General features: G+C 41.1%; 1 protein-coding gene across 3 annotated transcripts in view; it reads left to right on the top strand.

Moving 5' to 3' along the window:
- Window positions 1-314: 314 nt before the first annotated feature.
- The window catches only part of LOC307038646 (pleckstrin homology domain-containing family A member 7-like), a 168,434-nt gene continuing 146,938 nt past the window's right edge, over window positions 315-21,810 (top strand). The window contains exons 1-3 of one of the 3 annotated variants that reach the window (XM_079680210.1): window positions 315-506; window positions 622-698; window positions 827-884. In XM_079680210.1, coding sequence (XP_079536336.1) covers window positions 424-506; window positions 622-698; window positions 827-884 — 218 coding nt within the window. In that variant the 5' untranslated portion in view covers window positions 315-423. The remainder of the gene's footprint in view (window positions 507-621; window positions 699-826; window positions 885-21,810) is intronic. The other 2 variants (XM_079680208.1, XM_079680209.1) reach the window with 2 other exon arrangements.

Here is a 21,810-nt window from a genome sequence, read left to right as displayed (position 1 = left end):
GTGTTTGGAGCCAAACACTTCAGAGACATGTTTTGTATATATCTGAGACCTATAATATATTGATGAAAAACAGTATAATAGGGGACCTTTAAGTAGTAGGGTACAGTATTTGAGTATATGTACTTCATTTTATTCCTCCACTGGTTATGGCCACGCTTTCATGTCTACATAAGCACAGATAAAAGCTTGTTGGCACAGTCTATTAGAACAATAATGGTATAACCCTGTCCTTCAGTTTATAACAGCACTTTTATCTCCTTTTTTCCACCACTGCTTGAATGCCTTTCCCTCTAAACCTGTGCCTGTAGTGCTCGGATTTACGGAGCTTAGGAGGAGTCCCTGAAGGCAGCGCCGGCCTCTCCTGATCCTCTCCGGAGAGAAGCTCCATGGAGAGGCGGAGGAGACGGGACTTCAGACCGGATCATGGCGGCGCCTCTCGGGCGGGACTCCCTACCGGAGCACTGCTCTTACGGTGTGTGCAGGGACGGCAGGGTCTTCTTCATCGAGTGAGTCTGGATTTCACGCTTTATTGCACCACAGCTCTCCGGTTTAACGGGAGTTAGAGCTGGTGTTTGCTTACCGGTGGTGTAACAGGTGTTTTTTCTCTTCCCTGTATGATAGCGATGAAGCGCGCGCCACCACCTGGCTGCACCCACGCTCCGGTGAGCCAGTAAACTCCGGACATATGATCCGCTCAGGTACATTCAGCATTTTTGTTTCCACCTGTTGACTTTAATGTGTTTGTGTTCATGTCGCGGCCCAGTCCGAGGGGGAGGAAACTTTCAGGTGTCTCTCAACAAGTCTCTCGTTTGGGTTTTTATTTCAGACCTTCCTCGGGGATGGGAGGAAGGATTTACGGACGACGGGGCCAGTTTCTTCATAAAGTAAGAAGCGTTAATCATGACTTGTTTCTCCGTTATGCTACACGCTCACCTGCGCATTACTGAAAGTTACCGTGCAGCTTAACTGAACATGGCTCCTGTCTAATCACCGCTTCAGGGACAGAGTGGATTTACACGGGGAGTGTCTGGACTTACCTGATGACCCACTAATGACCCTGTCCTACAGACATCCGCTTTGTGTTGCTCAGGTTCCGCCCCTTAGCTTTTAGGCTACATTTGTTTTTTAGTGCAGTATTTTATTGCATTGATGCAAAACAGGTTGAATGCTTACATATTAAGTTGTGATACTGAGATGGTCAGTGGGAAAGGTACTCGTATTGAAGTTTTTATCAATACCACCGTATTTACTGAAGCCTACACTTGACATGCTATATCAGTGTGTTAACACAATAGAAAACTGAATTTACACCATATCATACATTTCAATATGCATTGTACAAAGATAACCCAAATGAAGAGCAGTGGTGTAATGTAATGAAGTACATTTACTAAGTAATAATAATTTAGACTTTACTTGAGTATTTAAACTTTTCTTTACTTTGTACTTCTACCCCAGTACAATTCAGTGGTAGATTAGATTTAAAGTGGCCCTATTATTGCATTAGAAACATACGTATGCAATAAAAAAACAAAACACAAACAGATGTACGTTTTAAACGTGGAAGAGCTTTGTAGTTTTACAATTGGTAGCACTGTGCAAAATGAACAAGAACAACTCCTGCTTTAAAACTGTTTTGGCATCCAAGTACCAAAAGCGCTCACTGTATGTCCCATCTCAAATCATTTTCATTTGATGAATATAACATTTTTAAAATACTTTTTTAGCTTGTGAATCCTCCAAAGTACTTTGCATTCAGCTATAGCTATGTACTCATAGGCTGATAACAAACCAATATTAGAGAGTGACCAGAAATCAGACAACAATATATTGGCTTTTTTGCATAAACACAAACCTTTAATGGTGCATCAGTCTCCAAACGCCCATTAGAGAAACGCTGAGGAAAACCTGCACTACAACACGTCAGTAACCTTTAATGTTATCAAAACATTTGAATAGTTTTTGCAAGTGCTGACAAATTAATCTTGCACTGTTTGTTTTTCGGTTCGGCACCCAGCAGACATGACAGATATTTAATTGAGCCCGCCAGTTCTTTTGTTAGTGCCATGTTTTTAAAGCAATTTGTTGTTTCTTATCAACTGACATAACTGTGAGTATCCTGCTGTAATAAAGTGCAAAGTATTTTAGAAACACTTTGATGACTCATTGCTCAAGGCTTAAGGCGTTTTCAAAAGAAGATAACTCTCACTTAAGACCTGGACATGTTGTAAAGACTTCTATTGACTTCAAAAATGATTTTACATTCAAAGCAATCGAAGTGCCAGAGTTTCATGATGTTCTATTTTAAATGGTCCAATCTGTCAGGGATATTTGTAGTTAATAGTTGCATTTATTGGTACATTTGTTCATACATTTGTCCTTGAAAAGGAACAAAATATTTCCTTTGTGTCCTCAACAACTTTATTATTTATTAAGAACATTTTTTGTGTCTTTTCTACTAGACCCTACATGATATAAAACAGTTTCAGGAAGATGTATTTCATTCTGGCTGTTGTCTAATATGATGTCTAGTATGGTGAAACTCTAAAAGTACGTTTTCTGTGTCTGGACATCCAGCACTTAATTTCTCTGCTTCTTCAGCAATGAAGTTCTTATATGTAAACGCAAAGAAGCCTGTTGTATTTGACCTTCATGTTTCCTGTATTCTAGCTGCTGTGAAAAGAACATGTCAAGGCAGTGTCATGCTTTTCATGCTTTGGAATAATGTCTGCTATACTTAGAGGAGTAGAGGAAACGGCAGTATGAATGTTATACAGTGAGTCACATTTCAAGCAGGAGGGAATCTAGCGTTAAGCAAGTAATGTAGATATACAGACTGATAACACACTTGTTAAGCACTTGGGGGGGGGGGGGAAGTTGAGGAATTGACCTTGAATTTGTAGTCCTCCTGACTCAGGAACTCAGAGCCAAAACCTATACCTCTGGACCCACCTATGAGAATGAGAATGGAAGGTAAACTATCAGCATTATTAAATTGTGAAATTCAGCTTTTTAAAGGGGCCCCATTATGCTAATGTTCAGGTTCATGTTTGTTTTTTGTCACTCTACTGTGACATGTGACAGTGAGTGTGTGGGAGAGAAACTCCCTTTGGAGGGAGCACAGGGATTTGAGCCTTTGCAGACCATTTACATGCACAAAAACCTTTAAAACTCACTACAGGAAAGGGAAAACCCCTCAAAAGCGTAATAGGGCCCCTTTAACCCTCCTATTGTCTTCGGTTTCCCCCCCTTACTTTGGTGTTTACCTGTTTTAACTGCTATTACATTAACTCAAAAACCATTAATCATCACCACATTTAATTTAAGACCCTTTCAAACTATAAATATTGTATCAGACTACTGGTGTACATGAAACACTGCAGTAAATATACAAAGAACAGACACTGAACATGTATTGCGTGTGCCAGGTGTGATTCATGTGGGGGGATGGGCACTTAAGAGCGGGTGTGTGTGTGTGTTTCACATGGGGGGATTGGGCACATAGGGGGGACACACGTGTGTGTGTGTGTGTGTGTGTGTGTGTGTGTGTGTGTGTGTGTGTGTGTGTGTGTGTGTGTGTGTGTGTGTGTGTGTGTGTGTGTGTGTGTGTGTGTGTGTGTGTGTGTGTGTGTGTGTGTGTGTGTGTGTGTGTGTGTGTGTGTGTGTGTGTGTGTGTGTGTGTGTGTGTGTGTGTGTGTGTGTGTGTGTGTGTGTGTGTGTGTGTGTGTGTGTGTGTGTGTGTGTGTGTGTGTGTGTGACTGTGTGTGTGTGTGTGTGTGTGTGTGTGTGTGTGTGTGTGTGGGTGTTTTATCTGATCCGGATGGTTACTAATTCCTTTTCTTTATGGCGGTCATTTTTGACCGGGAACACCATGGGTGTTACAAAGTTGACTAAATCATCCAAAATGCAATGAAAGTGGTGATCAGCAATTGTATATGTTCAAATGTCTACTGTGAAGGATATCATAAAGCCTTAACGCAATCGAATGTCAAACAAAAAAGTTATGATTGATGAAAGTAGTAAATCGGTCAGATTTGACCCGAAGACAACAGGAGGGTTAAATAGTATCTATACTAACTGAAGAAAACCCAACAGCACTATATGACGTAAGTTGTTGTTAGGATATTGTTTGGCTAAGTAGTAGTATTCTTTTTGGTTCCAAAAAAAAAAGAAAATGCCATTTCCACTCTCCAATGTAGAGATTTCCTGCTTTCCTCTGTTTTCTATAGTATTAAACGGAATATATTTTGGCTTTTGCACAAAGCATGACATTTAGGCTTTTAGGGAAGGCGCAGTGGATAGAGCCTTGGTGTTCAAACCCCGCTGCAGTCAGCATGTCGTTGTGTCCCTGAGACACCTCACCCCAAATTGCTCCTGTGGGGATTGTCCAAAGTATTGAGTATGTCAGTCGCTTTGGATAAAAGCGTCTAACAAGTAACATGTAATGTAATTTAAAAACATCCCCTTGTCCTTTAAGAAACTTGGATGGATATTGTTTCACTACTTTCTGATTATTTGATCCTTAAATAATTGTTCGTTGCAGGTATACTTACAGCATAGAGGAAACAGAATATTTGTCTGGACAAACTTGGATTCTTTGCCTCAACATACTTTCCTGGCATTTTCTGTGTGTGGGTTTGTTAGTTAGAGTTCTTGGTGGATAATTGATTTCTGTGGTTGATAAATATTCATACACAGACCACACTTCTTGGTCTCTAAGACGGAAAATTATAATTTTGACTGCGATTTCTCTCCACTCAGTGGGTCAGTAATTTAGACGTTTTGGGGATTTGTTATCTTCTTCAAAATGCCTTCAGTGGGATTTAGTGTTTAACGAATTGTGCTGAGCGTTTCTGCTGACAGAGATTGAAGTGTCTGCAGATAACAGCGGGCAAAGGTCACTCATGTTGCTGGTAATTGCACTTGCTTCAGCACAAACGGCCGTTTTCTTTGGTGAAAGCTGTTTGAGACCTTCTGCTGTAAGAATTCAGGCTTATGCAGAATATCTTGTTGTGTTAGACGCTGATTAAAACCCATCAGAATCAGCCCTGATGTGCTGTCGTGTCTTTGCAGTAATGTCTGACAGTTATGTATGACTCAGACCTGTGTGTGTGTGTGTCTTTTTGGCACGCTCTAAAAAAGAAATATCCTAAATGGCAAAATTACATGAAACTGGCAATTACTGTGTTTTTGAATTTCCGGTTTAAAATGAAACTATTAATTTAAGCCACACTTTCTCTTGTTCAGGCTTCACATGTTACTCAAACAAATACTCTATCTCAATTGGCTGTCAAGCTGTTAGCTGGCAGTTGTTGGTGTGTCGGACATAATGTAGTGTTTGTTTGAGTGGGAAGCATTTGAATATTTACCATAATGTAATATTTTAAAGCCTTGATTCTTAAAGATAGACCAAAATCCTGTGAGATTACATTGTACCGACCCGGAGATTTTTGTATAGTCCCTCTGTTATTCCTCTCTGATATAAAGTAACGTCTTTTTATTCCTGACCTCAGTATGACATGTAACACTATCGCTGCTCTAATGGTGTGTTCAAGGGCAATCCTCACATTCACACTTTTTTTTACTTAGCAAACCTTTGACCTTTGCCTCATAAACTGCAAAACAGTGAACCATATAACTTCGACTAGACAGAGTGTTTCTCAATGACGAGGACGCTTCCTTGGTAGCACATGTACCTCTGAGTCAGGTCCTTCGGAAGCGAGGCAAGAATCCTTCCTAGCCTCGGAAAACAAAGAATGGTGGAACAAGTTAACAGGCTGTGTGCGAGGCCCCGCCTTAAATGGAGTGCGATTTCCGCCAAAGATTTGGAAATTGGTCCATGCGCAAAGCATTGTGGGGATTTTAAGACCGCGGAGGATACACATGTGCAGCCTCGAAATGTCTCGCTACGAAGTACGCCGGGCTCGGTAGAATTCCCAGAAGCCTGGACCTTGGAACAGTCCTTCGGCGGGACTCGATGACGTAGCATCCTTGAAATAGTGGCTCTGGAGCAACCTACTCTGTCTGAAGTAGAACTGTACCAAAATAACAATAAAATAATATTTATTCAAGTAAAATAAAAAATTCCAAACATCTACACGTTAGAGCTTATCACATGTACGTATTTCCTGCTTTTTATTTTTTGGATCTCAATAAATTCCTAATCTTTGCTTAATAAGCAACATAACATAATAAGCTAATATTCAGGTTCATATCAGTATGCAGTGTCTCTACTGGGACATTTCTCCTTGCTTTAATGTTCAAAAAGCTCTTTATTTTTCTCATACTGCCTGTGCTGCAGCACCTCTTTTCACCCTCTGTCTGAAACCAGAGCCCAGTCTGCTCTGATTGGTTAGCTGGACGGCTCTGTTGTGATTGGGCAACCGCTTAGAGATGTCTCGCTCCTTAGCCTATCATGGGCAACAGCTTGGAGATGTCCCGCCCCTTAGCCTATCACGTACAATGTGTTGGAGCGCTAGCCAGTAGATCTGAGACACATCCATCTTCAGCACATACAGGTAGAACCTTCAGGTGTGGAAGGGAATCTTTTCTGCGTTGCTCGTGGACAACACTTTTTATTTCCGTTTGCCAAAATGGGACATTAGTTTATTTTCTCTCTGCAAACCTTGAAGTGGCTTATGAGTGGTATTTCTTGAAGTAATAACAACCTTGAAGTCCAATTTCCTATCCACTTCGAAGGGGGACTATTTATCTAGAGGCCATGTTTATGTAACTGCCCCCCCCCCCCCCCCCCCCCCGCTGTCTGTTCTGGAGCCTCTTCTATCCCAAAAATGTTTTTCATGTTTTATTACCAGGAACAAGAGCAACAGGGCTCTGTGTCTCTGCGTGTTTTAAATTGTCTCCGGGTGCTCAGTGTTCTTTGAATCTGCTTTTTCTGGGTAAAATACGTTTCCTTCTTAACTCTGAAGCACAACAATATGTGTCTTTTAATTATGTTTACAGTGGATTGCTTTTATCCTTGTTATTGCTGTTAACAGAAGGTTCTCTGTGGCGACATGCTGACCTCTTGAAAGAGCAAACCTTGTTATGGCTGCAGCTCATAATTATTGAGTAATCTAACAATTGATACCCCAGTACTTGTTTCATAAAATATCAGTAAAGGGTATAGATGTCCATCGCCTCTCCTCTGAGCAGACTGTACCCAAAGGAAACTGGTCAGCAGAGGATTTTATCCCCAGGATGAAGCACATTTGTGATCTGTTCCCGACTTTTTGTTTCAAATAGGGCTGATACAGTTCAGCTGTTCTTTACCCAACCACTCTGAGATCTACTCTGATTAATTACTGCAAAACAAACTTGCTGGTAGTTACTAGATCTTGTAACATCCTGGGTGTTTCTCAATGTCGAGTAAAGCTGCTCCAGAGCCACTATTTCAAGCATACTACGTCATCGAGTCCCGCCGAAGGACTGTTCCAATGTCCAGCATACTTGGAATTCTACCAAGCCCGGCGTACTTCGTAGCGAGAAATTTCGAGGCTGCACATGTGTAGACTCCGCGGTCTTAAAATCCCCACAATGCTTTGCGCACGGACTAATTTCCCCAAATCTGTGGCGGAAAATGTAAGGCGGGGCCTCTCATATGACGCACACTTGCTCGCCTGTTCCACTCTTCGTTTTCCGAATGCCAGGAAGTATTCTTGCCTCGCTTCGGAAGCAAGTGACTCGGAAGACATGTGCTACCAAGCAAGCGTACTCGACATTGAGAAACACCCTTGGTCTTTAAACATGTGGTCTTTGCAGTGTGTTGTAGTGCTTCTGCTTGTACCCCTCAATGCTTAATAATGTACTTAAAGCAAAGGAGAGTCCTCTAATGTCAGACAAGGAAACTCTCCAAGGGATGGAAAATGATATTTGTTCGATATTGGCAGATAAAGGCTTTAAATTGAATATTTACACTGTCTAGAAATTAACATTTTCTCCGGTATAAATAATTTGACATGAAAAACAAATATGGCATATTTTAATACAACCTAAATTGACGTAGTAATGTGATTTAGCATTTAAGTTGTTTTTATGTTCAATTTTTGCTTCATTTTCTTCCTGAAATGAGCACATGAAACAAACATACATATCATATTCAGGTCATATATTCCACATAGCTTTTATACCTGTCCTTCTTCTCGTTCGATGCCTTAATGGCACCGGACTGGAGACAGCTGTTTATCTCAATGCACCTGGTGTAGCGAAAGGAAATGCATATTAAGTTATATTTCTCATGCATACATTTTGCACTACACTTGAATGTAATGGTAATTAAAGATATAACATTTAAATGTCATATTTGATTAGCCAGAACAAGTAAAAGTTTGACATTTTTGCTGAATAAAAGACTGTATGAATAATATATTATCCAATTGAATAATTTCTGCATTACTTCTAGATACACACTAAAGGGCAAAACGTCTGGGGAAAGTTTGTCTTTTCTTCAACACATCTTAAAGGCACTTATACCTAAATGTTTTCCACTACTGCGATAGAGTGTTGCAGAAATGAGTCATAAAACCCGGACATTAGTCAGCATTTTACTACTTTCTTACTTACAATGTTATTTTTTAAACAAAATAAGGTCTGTGGTTATATCCAGCTCAAAAGCTTTTCCTGTTTTGTTCTGCGACCTAAACTATGTCAGTAAATACTCCACTTGTGAATAATATTTATTCAATATGCAGACCAGGTGCCAGAACAAATCTAAAGGGAGGGCATATGATTTTCATGGGAGGGCACTAGGGGTGTAACGGTTCACAAACATTTCGGTTCGGTACGTACCTCGGTTTTTAGGTCACGGTTCGGTTCGGTACGTTTTCGGTACAGCAGAAAAAATGATCACAAAACATAAACACTTAGTTTGGGGTTTTTAATTATTATTAAACTGTGAATATTCACTCAAATAAATACAAAATATAATAAAATAAACATTAAGGTGCAGCATTTCGATGAACAGAAATAATCTGTATGTGAACTGTACTCGTGCCTAAGCAGCCAGTTTGACATTATGACTTGCTTGTCATTGTATTTTCATTTTTTTTAAAAGAAAAATCAACTTGTCCACATTGCTTGCCGAAAGGGCAGATCTGCTGGCACTAACAATGTCTCCTGCTGTGGAGAACACCCTCTCTAGGGACAGAGGTAGCAGATACAGCCAGGTAGCGCTTTGCTAACATGGCAACATAAGGATATTTGGCGTTTGTAATAGCTTTGGCTCGGTCTGAACTTTTTGCGAGTGGTGGAGGCTTAAATGCTAGCGAGAGTTGGGTTTGAACACTTCAGTCTTTTTTCTTTTGGTACCGTTGATATTCACGTTCGGGTGATGCCTTTTCAAATGAGTGTGCAAGTTTGATGTATTGCCAGCCACGTAACCAATTTTAGTTGAACAATGCCGACAAACAGCTTTGGTTCGGTCCACCTGTCTTTGTCAGTCATCCTTGTACGTAACTGCGAAACCAAAATGTTCCCAAACCGGAGACTTTAATGATGCTGGAGGATTTTTGAGCTCAACTTTATCTGCGTCCGCCATTTCGACAGTTCCTCAAATTAATGACTAAATTTGAACGCATCCCTGTGACCAGCTCTCATAGCATGCCTCTCGTCCAATGAAACGACTTGGTCGCTCTATGACGCGTTGAACCCAATGTGAGCAAATTACTATGAATGCTGCGCATGATGCTGCGACGCAGCACCTGAGATTACTTCCAAAAAGTTGTTCACGTTCTCAATTTTTTACGTTTAACGTTATATTCGTTCGGTACACTTCGGTACACATGTGTACCGAACCGAAGGGCCCGTACCGAATAATTTCGGTACGTGTACCGTTACACCCCTAAAGGGCACACAAAACCGTCATAAGCTGCGGGCCTGCGGCACAATATATGTCAGTGTTTCCCACAGAATTTGATTATATTTGTGGGGGGCACCGCACCGCAACCCCCCCCCCCCCCCCCACCAGCCCACCTCACTATCCATTAGACCACCAAATTAAAAAAAAAAAAATTAAAAAAAAACTTTTTTAAATTTTATTTATGAGATCCATTTGTGGCGGACGATATTTAATTGTGGCGGCCCACCACAAATAAATCAATGTATGGGAAACACGGTATGTCAAACAGCAAGGCCAACAGCATTGCGTAAAGACGCACACTTACATTTGCAAGTACATACACAAATAAAGGGCAACATAGAAACCACTTTTGAAACATTGTGTACGTGGCAGCACAAACACTGGTAAACCACGAGCAAGGCACACACTGGGTAAGGATGGCAGCTTCCTCATCGTTGCACTCAGAGAGAAATAGTAGAGACGGAGACGATGAACTGTTTGGTTTATTTTCCTATGCACTGCACTCAAACATGTGGAGTGAATCGAGTCACCTCTGAGAGGGAGTTGGTTGACAGCTAAAAAAGCTATAATATCAACAACAGCTGATCTGCACCAAAGTACTAATTTCCTTATTTATTTCCTTGCGTATCTTTCTCTCTCTCCACAAACTCTCACATGAAATGTGTTCTTTTGATGCGGCATGCCTTAGCAGTCCTTTATCAGTCTGTAATGCGTGTTTCCAGTCGCAAAAAGCTTTGACAGTAAAAGTCACATCAGATGAAGACGTATTTACTTTAAACTGTCTACAGGGGAAACAAACGGCTGCGTCTGCTTTTCACTGATATTCAAGCCATGGTCTGTTGTTGTACCATGCAGTGGCAAAAGTGCGCTTCTTTCCTGAAAACAATCTCCCTGGATAACGATCCAGTTTCACCTGGTTGGGTTTATTAACCCCAAGATCACCTGGGGGCCGGGGCTGTTGGTCTTTGAGCGGTTGCTGGCCCAAAAGTACCTGTTGATGTGCTGCAAGGTAGCGTCTGTAGTTGAGGCACCGGCACGGAGGAGGAGCATGCTGGCGGGTGTGGCACAGGGTGTGGCAACGCAGGTGGTGATGGTAGGGGCACAAGGAGCTGTGCCTCGGAGGACAGCGTTGGTGGCGGCCTCCTTGATGAGTCAAGGCTTGGGCTCGCTAACTCAGCCCCGGGGTTTGCCGAGGTCAAGCTTGTGACATTAAGGCGTGCTGCTGCCACGGCAGGTGCAGGGTTGCCAGCAGCACCATCGGCTGCAGTTCTTTCATCGCTATTTCGTTTGAATAAATCCTTAGACCTTTTAAGCCAATTTCTGATGTCCATTTTGTAATTCAAACAGAAATGGGAGTTTACAGAATGCACAATACACAAATCCAGAATAGGCGGCAGAGTGTGACGCTGTGATTGGTCTAAATGTGGACGAATCACAAATCACAACAGACACATGAATTTATTTGACGTAGCCTGCGATTTTTTCCTTTTTAGTTACTATCTGACATCACATACATCGTAGCATAAAAGTTCACAGTTCATAATTAAAAAAATTAAAACATTTTTTTTTAAAATGTTATAAATAATAAAAAACGTGTTTATTGGGGGAGGGCAAGAATGTCAAATGGCCTGGCCGGGCATGTCTATATGTCTTATATATCAGGGGTTCCCAACCTTTATTGTGCCAAGGACCGGCAGATACATTAAAAAAAATTCGCGGACTGGTTGTAAATTTGAACTGATTTGAATATTCACTCACCAGCAGGTGGCAACAGAGGCTAATTGTATTTAACAGCCTGAAGAAATACCAATATGCATCCAAAACATATTAACAACGTTTAAAACCAGGATACAATTCAAACAAAAAATTAGGACCGCTTTACAAATATTAATATAATATAATATAGCCTAATATAGGTGGCAACAGTGGCTAATTGTATGTAACAGCCTGAACAAATAATAGAACAATATGCATCCAAAACATATTGACAGTTTAAAACCAGGATACAATTAAAACAAATTAGGACCACTGTACACATATTGATATAACTGAATTGTCAGTGAGACCCCTGGGCTTGTTTGCCAGCCATAATAACGTCATACCGGGGCGTTCGTTCCGGTGCACTCCGACAGCATTTAGCAGTACATCGAGATTAAGATTAAACTTCTTTTGGGAGCATGATGTGTGTAAATTACTGTTCATGGTAATTTGAAAACAAATGCCGTTGTTGGACACACACAAACACACCGAACATACACACACACACACAGCGGAGCTGTACAGAGCACATACACACACACATCATGCACCTTTGTGACCGGACATTTCCTTCATACAGCGAGTAATAGGGGGAATAATCGGGCCGTTCGATGTGTGTGTGTGTAGAGGTGTGTGTGGTTGAAACGTAGCAGCCTGCAGTGGGGAACACAGTGAAGGCGGTGTGTACGTGCTGGTGCTGCACTTCTCAGAGGCTGCCTCCTGATGCTGCAGCCATTTCATGAAGTGAAGGAGGCTTTACAAATAAAAAAATAAATATATATTATATATGATACGTCACGCCGAATATTAGCCGCTTTTAACTTAGCGGTTGTGACATGCGAACGTGATGTAGTACGTCTATAGCCTAACTGTAGTTTATTGTGGTCTTTTGGAGTTAATCAGTGGATAACATCCCGCTGAGCAAACAATTTAAGTGTCATAGACGTGCCACAGGTCCTATTTGTGGAAATATTCCAAACTCAAATGAAATGCATCTCATTGCTTTTTGTTTAGGGAGCTCTTGTGACGCTAACTTCTAGGTCGGCCTACGAAAATACGTTATCACTGCACCAGGTGATCTCTGTGCGTAACCTTTTGTAACTCCCAGAACTGTTGCTGATCTGACTTTAGCCGTAGCATCAGCAGCATCTCATTGTTTTCTGCCTCTGGCTGTTTGCCTCATCCTGTCTGTCCCCATCGTTCACACCTCCAGTTGTTCTTTGCCTGGGCTTGTTGTAATAATCCCCCTTTATGTCCCTCTGTGGACGAGTGGGACGTAAGTACGAGTTTGTTTGACGACTTCCACCTCCGCCGGGCTGAGCCCACTCACACATACCTCACTTCAGAAGTATTACTCAGCGTGCAATAAGACTTTTGTTTGTCTAAGATCGCTCTCAGTATTTGTCCCTGTGTCTTGCGTTTGCTCACACTCATACCTACGCACATGCAAACAGACGTGATGTGTGAGTCCCTCTTCACCCTGAGGGGCCTACAGATGGGTTTCTTCCTCCCTAACTCCCAGCAGGGGGCCTCTGGTGAAGGGAGGTGGGGAGCAGAGCCCATCATCAGATCCAAGGAGGGATAAAGCATGACTGGCTTCACTGAAGGGGAGGCAGCAGGGAGAGGGAGAGAATGACACAGAAACTTACACAATACACACACATTGTGAGAGACTGAGAGATGTCAGGGTTGTCTGTTGGTAGTAATAGACAGCTGGTTCAGCCCTGTCCTTAGTCATCATCCTGTAATCTAGACAGGTGTGAGTGACCATGTTCAACCATTGTCTCTGTTTGTTGCCAATACGTTTGATCCCCAGCGCCATGTCAAAGTGTCCTAGGACAACTTACATAACCCCAACTGTATGGTATTAAAGTGAATTTAAGTTGCTATGGATAGTAAAAATAACATACATTGTAAGTTAAACTACATTACCATTATTCAGATTTGACTTTGTTTTCAAGCTGCCTAAACATTTATTCAATTGACATGTAGAGCAGTTTTTAATAACTGACTAGTAGTTTAGCAAAAATAATAACTATTTTTGAGCTCTACGTATCTGAGATAAGAGGATTTGCTTGTTTCTTTGTGTTATATCATTGGAAAGTGGATGTACCAGCAACAAGAAGAAGTCTACTTGGGTTCAGATTAATTGGGTGCTACCTTTTTTGAAATTTTTTCAAGACTAAATCATGGGTCTTCAACAGGCGGTCCGTGATCCCTAGGTGGTCCTCAGAGTAAGGGGGGGTGGCTATAATATGGTTATCACAATAAATGATGGTTCTTTTGCACCACAACTTTAAATATGTCTGACAATTCACATTACGGTAAGATAAATCCAACATATTATAAGATGAGAAACGTTGGCCTGTTTGTAAAGGACATGTGATTTATGCACCACATTTCATTTTTGTGAATAGATCAAATAATAATCAAATTAGCTTGCCTTTGATTCTTTATAGCAACAAATGTGTCCTCCTACCTACTCGTATTGAAAGACCGTGACACTGAATGACTCAGGGCTTTGCAGATCTGCAGAGATGATGCTCTTGGCTGATTCAGTTATTGGCTGTGCAGTGATTTTCGCTCTGGATGATTGCAGCGTAAGCACAATGATGGTATCAAGAAGCCGTGACAAAGAGGCTTATCTGAAAGAAGCTTACGATAATTTCAGGAGCACGGCCTTGCAAGACTTAAACCCTTTCAGGCTCTGTGTTACACTGCCTGTAGACACCATCAAGAGCACTGGAGTCCTTTTGGTCCTGTTAAGTTTTGTTAAATGTATTTTATTAAAGTCTAAAAAAAATTAATAGCAGGTGGGCTCTTTGTCGTGAGAATGTGTTCTTCTCATTTTTGACGTTCAGCCTTTTACACTGCCAAGCATAATTTCGGTTAAAAAGACATTTTTGAAGAAATACAGCAACTGATTATTAGTTCACTTTAAAAGAACCTTCAATTACATCTTCACAATCCTTAGAAAATCACTCATGAGTCAGAGAAGAATATATTCCTCTCCATGAAAAGAGGCTGCCGGATGTGAGCTGGTTGACGTAGTAACAGCTATTTTTCACTTCTCTAATTTTGAGGTGTCAACGGCGGTAACCAACCCTGAATGGACCTAAATATAGATGTTGTGTACAGAGAAGGCCATGCTGCGCTAGAGCGAATCCACCTGAGAGGCTGCTTCCAGGCTGTTTGCTCGCACAGAAAAGGGCAACTCTGTGCGAAGGCTTCCCAGAAAGAGAAGTGGTTTTCCATTTTGATGGAAAAATATCTGCTCGTAAAACCAATGGATCATATTAATAAGAACATTGGGTTGGTCTGTGCTCGCCGTCTAACACTCTTTGTCCTCGGGTGAAAAAGAGGCTTTTGTTTCGCGGTGGAGCCACGGCTAGACCAAAGAACCAACAGTTCCCTGGCAGACAAATAATAGCTGCAAGAGAAAGCTCTGTCGACAATAGCTTTTCTGTTGTTTTTAACCACTTTCCGTTTGCTTTTCAGAACAGCAGGAAAGTTAGAGAGTATTTCTTGTAAGATGTCAGCCCAAGGACATTGCTATCATCACCGGCTGTCTTCCATACTTAATGACGCTCCCTCCAGATATTTGCTTTCACCACCTGCTTCATACGCAAGGCTCACTCCAGCAACATATGCAAGGATTATATAAAGTGTTTTCTTCAACATTAGTCCACATCTCCAGCTCAAATACCTCATTCACACCAACACTGTTTCAGGGCCGGTTCGGAGCTGGAGCTTGAAAAGCACCGGGTTTTCCTGTTCACACCGCAGCGGAGCAGCCTCTTAGCTCCGGAATCTGGTTCATTTCGAGCACTAAAAAATTGTCCGGCCAGAGCAAAAGCACCACATACGTCACGCTTACGTCGAGGCAGGGGCGGGATCAACTCCTGAACAACAACAATGAGCCGGCGTTTTATCCAGTTTGTACACAACGATGGAGAAACTTAACAAGCAGCAGTGGTCCACTGAAGAGACCAGCTACCTACTGGCAATCTGGTCTTCCGAAGAGGTACAGAGGAAGCTGGAGCACAGTCGGCCATTGTTGTTGTTGTTGTGTGAGCTGTGAGGGGTTTCCGCGCGGTTTGGCTTTATGAAGCAGGCACGCAAACGGTTACGTCATGACGCAAACGATGGCGCAATGACGCAACACCAGTCGGGCTCTGGGCAGTGTGAAAAGAACCGGAGCTAAACCGAAGAACCGGTTCTGAACCTCAAAAGCTCTAGCACGGAGCTTGAACCGGAGTTGCGTTGGTGTGAATGAGGTCATAGAGTCCTATTGTGAACCTGGAAAATGTTGAGTACACCAAAGGTTTTAAGTATATTGAGGGACCACAGCTATTTGAAACAGCTGGATGCTAAGTTGCATATGTTGGCCAAACGCCCCTATCTGCCCAAGTTGCATTAGTAGCATATATGAGCAGTATAGCCTATATGTAGAATGTGCTTGGTTATTGATTTGTAGGGCTGCAGACGATACTGAATATATTTTTTGACATTTCTTGATCAAATATGGCTGTTTTAGACAGAAAGCGGCCATATTTGTCACTCAGCAGTCTTTAGATTATGAAGGTAAATTAATGACTTCCAGATTTGTGCGAGGTCAAATATGTCTTTCAGAAATATTGCCAACATCTAACTGATCAAATGTGACTTGATAAGCCTTGAAGGTACCTGCTGCATATCTGTAATGTCAGGTGCACTCAGTGGAAATGACCTCAGTTGTTTTGGGAAATGAGAGTGAATTGACGCTAATTTACCTGGTTGTGGTTTGGCTAGATGCAAAAGTTTCTCCACACTCTGAATAAACTCAGCAGGAATATGTGCTCTTGTGAATATTTTATGTTTGTATACCTCAAGGTGAGAGAAAGTAGAAGTTTTTTGAGGATGATGCTGTTTTATGTAGTGAATTACTTTGAAAATAAGATGAGTAGATTCTCCTCAAGTCTAGGAATCTTCCCAAGAGATAGCATCTGCTGAGGCAGCGTCTTTCTCACCTGCTCTTCCCTTTTTTCACTCTATCTTGATGTGAAAAGCTGATTTTGCTTTCACTCTTTTTCCCCTGTTGTATGTCGCTTGTTGTACCTTGACCTCTTGACCTCCAATCCATTTTTTTTTCTGTTTCGCTCCGAGAGGTCGAGAGAACATGATGCGATTGGAGAGTTTTTGACTTCGGGCGCTGAGCTCTGAATCTATCAAACTATTAACTGCTGTATTGTCTAGGTGTGTTTCATCATGACCTGGAAACTCCTACGGTAGCTTTACAACCACAAAGGCCATTTAAAATGTAATTTGTAAGGTGTTCATTCTGGAATAGCATGGCAATGGTGAAAGATGTAGTCACAAAACTTAACAGCTGACTTCAAAATTAAGGTTAAGAAAATAGCTGTGGTCCAACCAAGGGTATTGGGGTTGTATGGGGTAGGAAGCAGGGAAGAGGCTATTGGCTTACCACTTGAAGCTATTGGCCCAATTTGGAGTTGCAACAGTTGTGCTGCCATTGCATGATGGTTTCTAGTTCAAAGAATGTGATGGCTAACTAATAAAGACTGGATTTATCCTGAAACCTAAAAAAGAACGGTCCTGGTGCTCTGGGAACTCCAGATTGGCGTTTTTAAGGATCTTTTGACATTGTATAGTCTAACTGGAAACAACATTTCAAAAGTGATTTGGCAATGAGGCCCTAATAAAGTAAATATGTGATTGGATGTAGGGCTGCACAATTTGGGGAAATAATCGAATTGCGTTTTTTCTGACAGATATTGCGATTCGAATTGCGATATTTGTTTTTAAGCGACCCAACGGAAGTTTATTGTAAAATGCGGCCATATCTCCGGCTAGGAAGGTCTTATCAACGTGCTCCCGTCTCTAGCACCCCCGCAGCCCGAGCTACGAGTGAAAGAACTAAACTTACATGAAACTTCCGTTGGGTTGCTTTAAAGTCAAGCTTCAGTTTAAGATTCTCCCTGTAATAGAAACATGTGATGGAGCATTACTAACCTGACTCAGATTGTTTGTTTCACCAAACCATCTAGGAGAGCTCCATTGGAAGCCATTTGGAAAGGGCAGGCACTTTAAAAAACACTTGGCAGGTGATTGGATCAATCTGTCTATCACCTTCTATCATGGGCCACTTCCGATTGGTTAACAATGGCTGGTACATGTGGAGCACAGCACTTCTGATTGGGGTGGATGACTTACACACAAGAAGAACAACATTTTTTTAAATAAATCGCAGGCTTTGCTATTTGATAATCGCATAATTTAAAATCGCGATTTCGATTTAAAATCGATTAATCGTTCAGCCCTATAATGAACAGTGATTTTTAATCTTTACTCTTTTGGCTATTGACTGGAAATGAAAAAAACCGCCTCGTCTGAAATACAATCAGTCGATTCAGTGGCTGAGTCACATGTGTGTATGAGTGTGTGACACTGTAACCAAAAGCAGCCTGTTTCTATCACTTTAGACCCTGATCACCGCATTTGACTTGCCAAGCAGAAAAAGCAAAGTGCTCTGGAGTCGGAATCCTTCACTCTTTGACACGTCTTATCGGACACTTGAGGAAATGAAGCTATTATTAATGAGACAAATTAAACCCGTTCTTTGACAGGGCAGAATGTCAGCAGTAAGAAGAGGGGTGAAATTGTGGGGGTTTTTTAACGCAGAGAATCACTTTTTTTGGTATATAAATGTTTTAGTAAGCATGAGTGAAGTTTTGAAAATGTTTCTGATCTAAAAGAATTACAAATGTGACTTGAAGCTGAGAGCTGCAGGGGCTAAAGAGGGACGTCAGGTGTAGGTAAGAAGAGAGACTGAGTCAGAGTAGATGCCTGACTCACTCTCTGCATACTGAAACCCACAAGGAGTGTGTGTGTGTGTGTGTGTGTGTGTGTGTGTGTGTGTGTGTGTGTGTGTGTGTGTGTGTGTGTGTGTGTGTGTGTGTGTGTGTGTGTGTGTGTGTGTGTGTGTGTGTGTGTGTGTGTGTGTGTGTGTGTGTGTGTGTGTGTGTGTGTGTGTGTGTGTGTGTGTGTGTGTGTGTGTGTGTGTGTGTGTGTGTGTGTGTGTGTGTGTGTGTGTGTGTGTGTGTGTCACTGTGTGTGTGTCACCGGAAAGACTCAGATAACAAAACTGGCACATTCTTTTATTCCATTTCCTGATCAGCTTCATCCAAGGTAACACTTTTTAATTACACAGTATTGTTCGATACTTAATGTAACCACTCCTTTTGAAATTCAGGCTAGACTGTGGCTTTTATTTCAACTCCTAGTGGAACTCATTTCCTGCTTATATGTGATTAGACAGTTGGGGTGTTTCTTGAGTTTACATTTGCTGTAGTCTAATGTTTACTGGTGCAATAAACATAAAGGTATTTATCTTGTTGGTGTTGGCCCAAAGACAACAAGTTGCATGCTGGGATTGTAAGGTACAATGTAGTGTCATAGCGATACAACAGCAACTTTATTATTAGGTTCGATTAGATAAGATATACTTTATTGAGAGATTGTATTATTCCACTCAGAAAAAGTTCTTTCAGTGAGTCTTCATTGTCTGTTAAAGCAGCTCAGCAATGGAACTCAATCCCACCACCAATCAGAGACCAGACCACATTCACTTTATTGAAATCAAAGCTCAAAATATGGTTAGTGGGGAATCAGCTCTGCCGGCACTGACCCAATCTTCTGCTCCTTACAACCCACTGCCTGTGTTTTAACATGTTCTTTTCTTTTGTTTGATTTGTTTTGTTTTAATGTTCTGTATTTTAAATTGTTTTTATTTAAGTATCTTAGAAATGTCTGTTGCATGTTTTAAATGCGTGGTATTTACTTGTTTAAAATGAAATAGGTTGACTTTTAAAATCTGTCCAGGGACTACAGATGAAAAATAGCCTCTTGGCTAACTCTGGCACATTTACAGAAATGTTCATTAATGTGCACTGTCCCTGTTAAATAAATAAATAAATAAATTGATCTCAAATTAAGGCTGCTCGATTATGGCGAAACTCTCGATTTATTTATTGATTGGAGAAAAAAAATGTCAACAGTATGTTTTTAACAGTTGATTTCCCTGAACTTTAAGTATAATTCAACTGAAAAACCAATAAAAAAGAAAAATGAATTTCAAAAAAAAGAAAGAAATAATAATAATAAAAAAATAATCGTTTTATTTCGATTACGTTGTTTTCGTAATCGTTGCAAGCAATAATCGTAATTGCGATTAAAATACGATTAATTGAGCAGCCCTTTCTCAAATTAGGAAACACTTTTGTTACAGCAGCATGTTTACGAGACGTTGCGAATACATTGAGAACCTGCATATACTGTATATATTAACAGAAGAATATCTAATATGAAACATACAGAATACACTATTAGACCACCTTACTACTAACACAATTGAAACATGGGATATTATATACATTCGACAGTTTTGAGAGTGTGTACAAGTGTGTAAAACTATGAATCACAATTAAAGCGATTAAGCAATTCTACTAACAGTTTATTTTAATTTGTACTTTATTATTATTATTATTATTATCAGATCTGTCTCTCTGCTCTTATCTAAGTCCACTTGGAGGTGGTAAATCTCTCTGTTGGTTAACTTTCGTCTCATAGATTGTGTCCATCACTTTTCCTCTCAAACACAACTAATGAATGAACCACAATTAACTGATTGGATGCAATTTTCTGCTCATTTTGTAAGTGGTTTGATACTTGTCTTTTCTGGTTACTTAGTCAGTGCGTCTGCTTATTCTGGTTCAGTTGCAGATGCTTCTATTTCCTTTTAAAGGGGCCCTATTATGCTTATGCCTCTATTGTGACATGCCTCCATGCTTTAAAGGAGAGGTGTCATGGCCATTTCCACTGATCATAATTCCATTGTTGAGGTCTACTAAAATAGAAAAATACTGTGCAATGTTCCAAACTCACATTGGTTTCGCATACAGCATCTCTGTAAAGTATGTGTATTCAGCAGTATTCACTTTCTCCACTAAACGGCTCGCTGCAGCTCCCCCCCCCCCCCCCTGTGAGTCCAGTGTGCTCTGATTGGTCGGTACGTTGTGAATCGCGCTGAGCTCCGTGGAGGTGTGATTTCCTTGTTTAGCGATACACAGCCAAACTCAAACTGAACACACACAAAGTCACAGCCAAAATAACAGCTTTCACTCTTTTCCCCTGTTGTATGTCGCTTGCTGTACCTTGACCTCTTGACCTCCAATCCATTTGTTTTTCTGTTTCGCTCCGAGAGGTCGAGAGAACATGAGGTGATTGGAGAGTTCTTGACTTCGGGCGCTGAGCTCTGAATCTATCAAACTATTAACTGCTGTATTGTCTAGGTGTGTTTCATCATGACAACATGTTCTCCTGGAAACTCCTACGGTAGCTTTACAACCACAAAGGCCATTTAAAATGTAATTTGTAAGGTGTTCATTCTGGAATAGCATGGCAATGGTGAAAGATGTAGTCAAGAAACTTAACAGCTGACTTCAAAATTAAGGTTAAGAAAATAGCTGTGGTCCAACCAAGGGTATTGGGGTTGTATGGGGTAGGAAGCAGGGAAGAGGCTATTGGCTTACCACTTGAAGCTATTGGCCCAATTTGGAGTTGCAACAGTTGTGCTGCCATTGCATGATGGTTTCTAGTTCAAAGAATGTGATGGCTAACTAATAAAGATTGGATTTATCCTGAAACATAAAAAAGAACGGTCCTGGTGCTCTGGGAACTCCAGATTGCCGTTTTTAAGGATCTTTTGACATTGTATAGTCTAACTGGAAACAACATTTCAAAAGTGATTTGGCAATGAGGCCCTAATAAAGTAAATATGTAATTGGATGTAGGGCTGCACAATTTGGGGAAATAATCGAATTGCGTTTTTTGTGTTTTTTTTCTCCGCGGACGTAACGGCTGCACGGATTGGCCCATTTAGTTCCGGGTACGTGCTTTCGTAAGCACGTACCCGGAAGAATCAAATGGATGATGACGTTTCAGCAACGAGGCGTTTTTGGGAAGTATTTTCTGTGTCCGAGTTTTACTCGCTACAGGGTGTACTTTGAGGGTTTTGACTCTGCAGACCGTTTACATGCAGAAAAACCTTCATAACACACAAGGGGACGGTTAATAACAGGAAAAGCATGACATGGGACCTTTAATGTTCAAAAAGCTCTGACAGGTGCCGATATAAA

This window comes from Notothenia rossii, assembly GCF_949606895.1.
Source record: "Notothenia rossii genome assembly, chromosome: 5".
In the NCBI taxonomy this organism is placed as follows: domain Eukaryota; kingdom Metazoa; phylum Chordata; class Actinopteri; order Perciformes; family Nototheniidae; genus Notothenia; species Notothenia rossii.
This window is presented reverse-complemented; position numbering and strand designations above follow the sequence as displayed.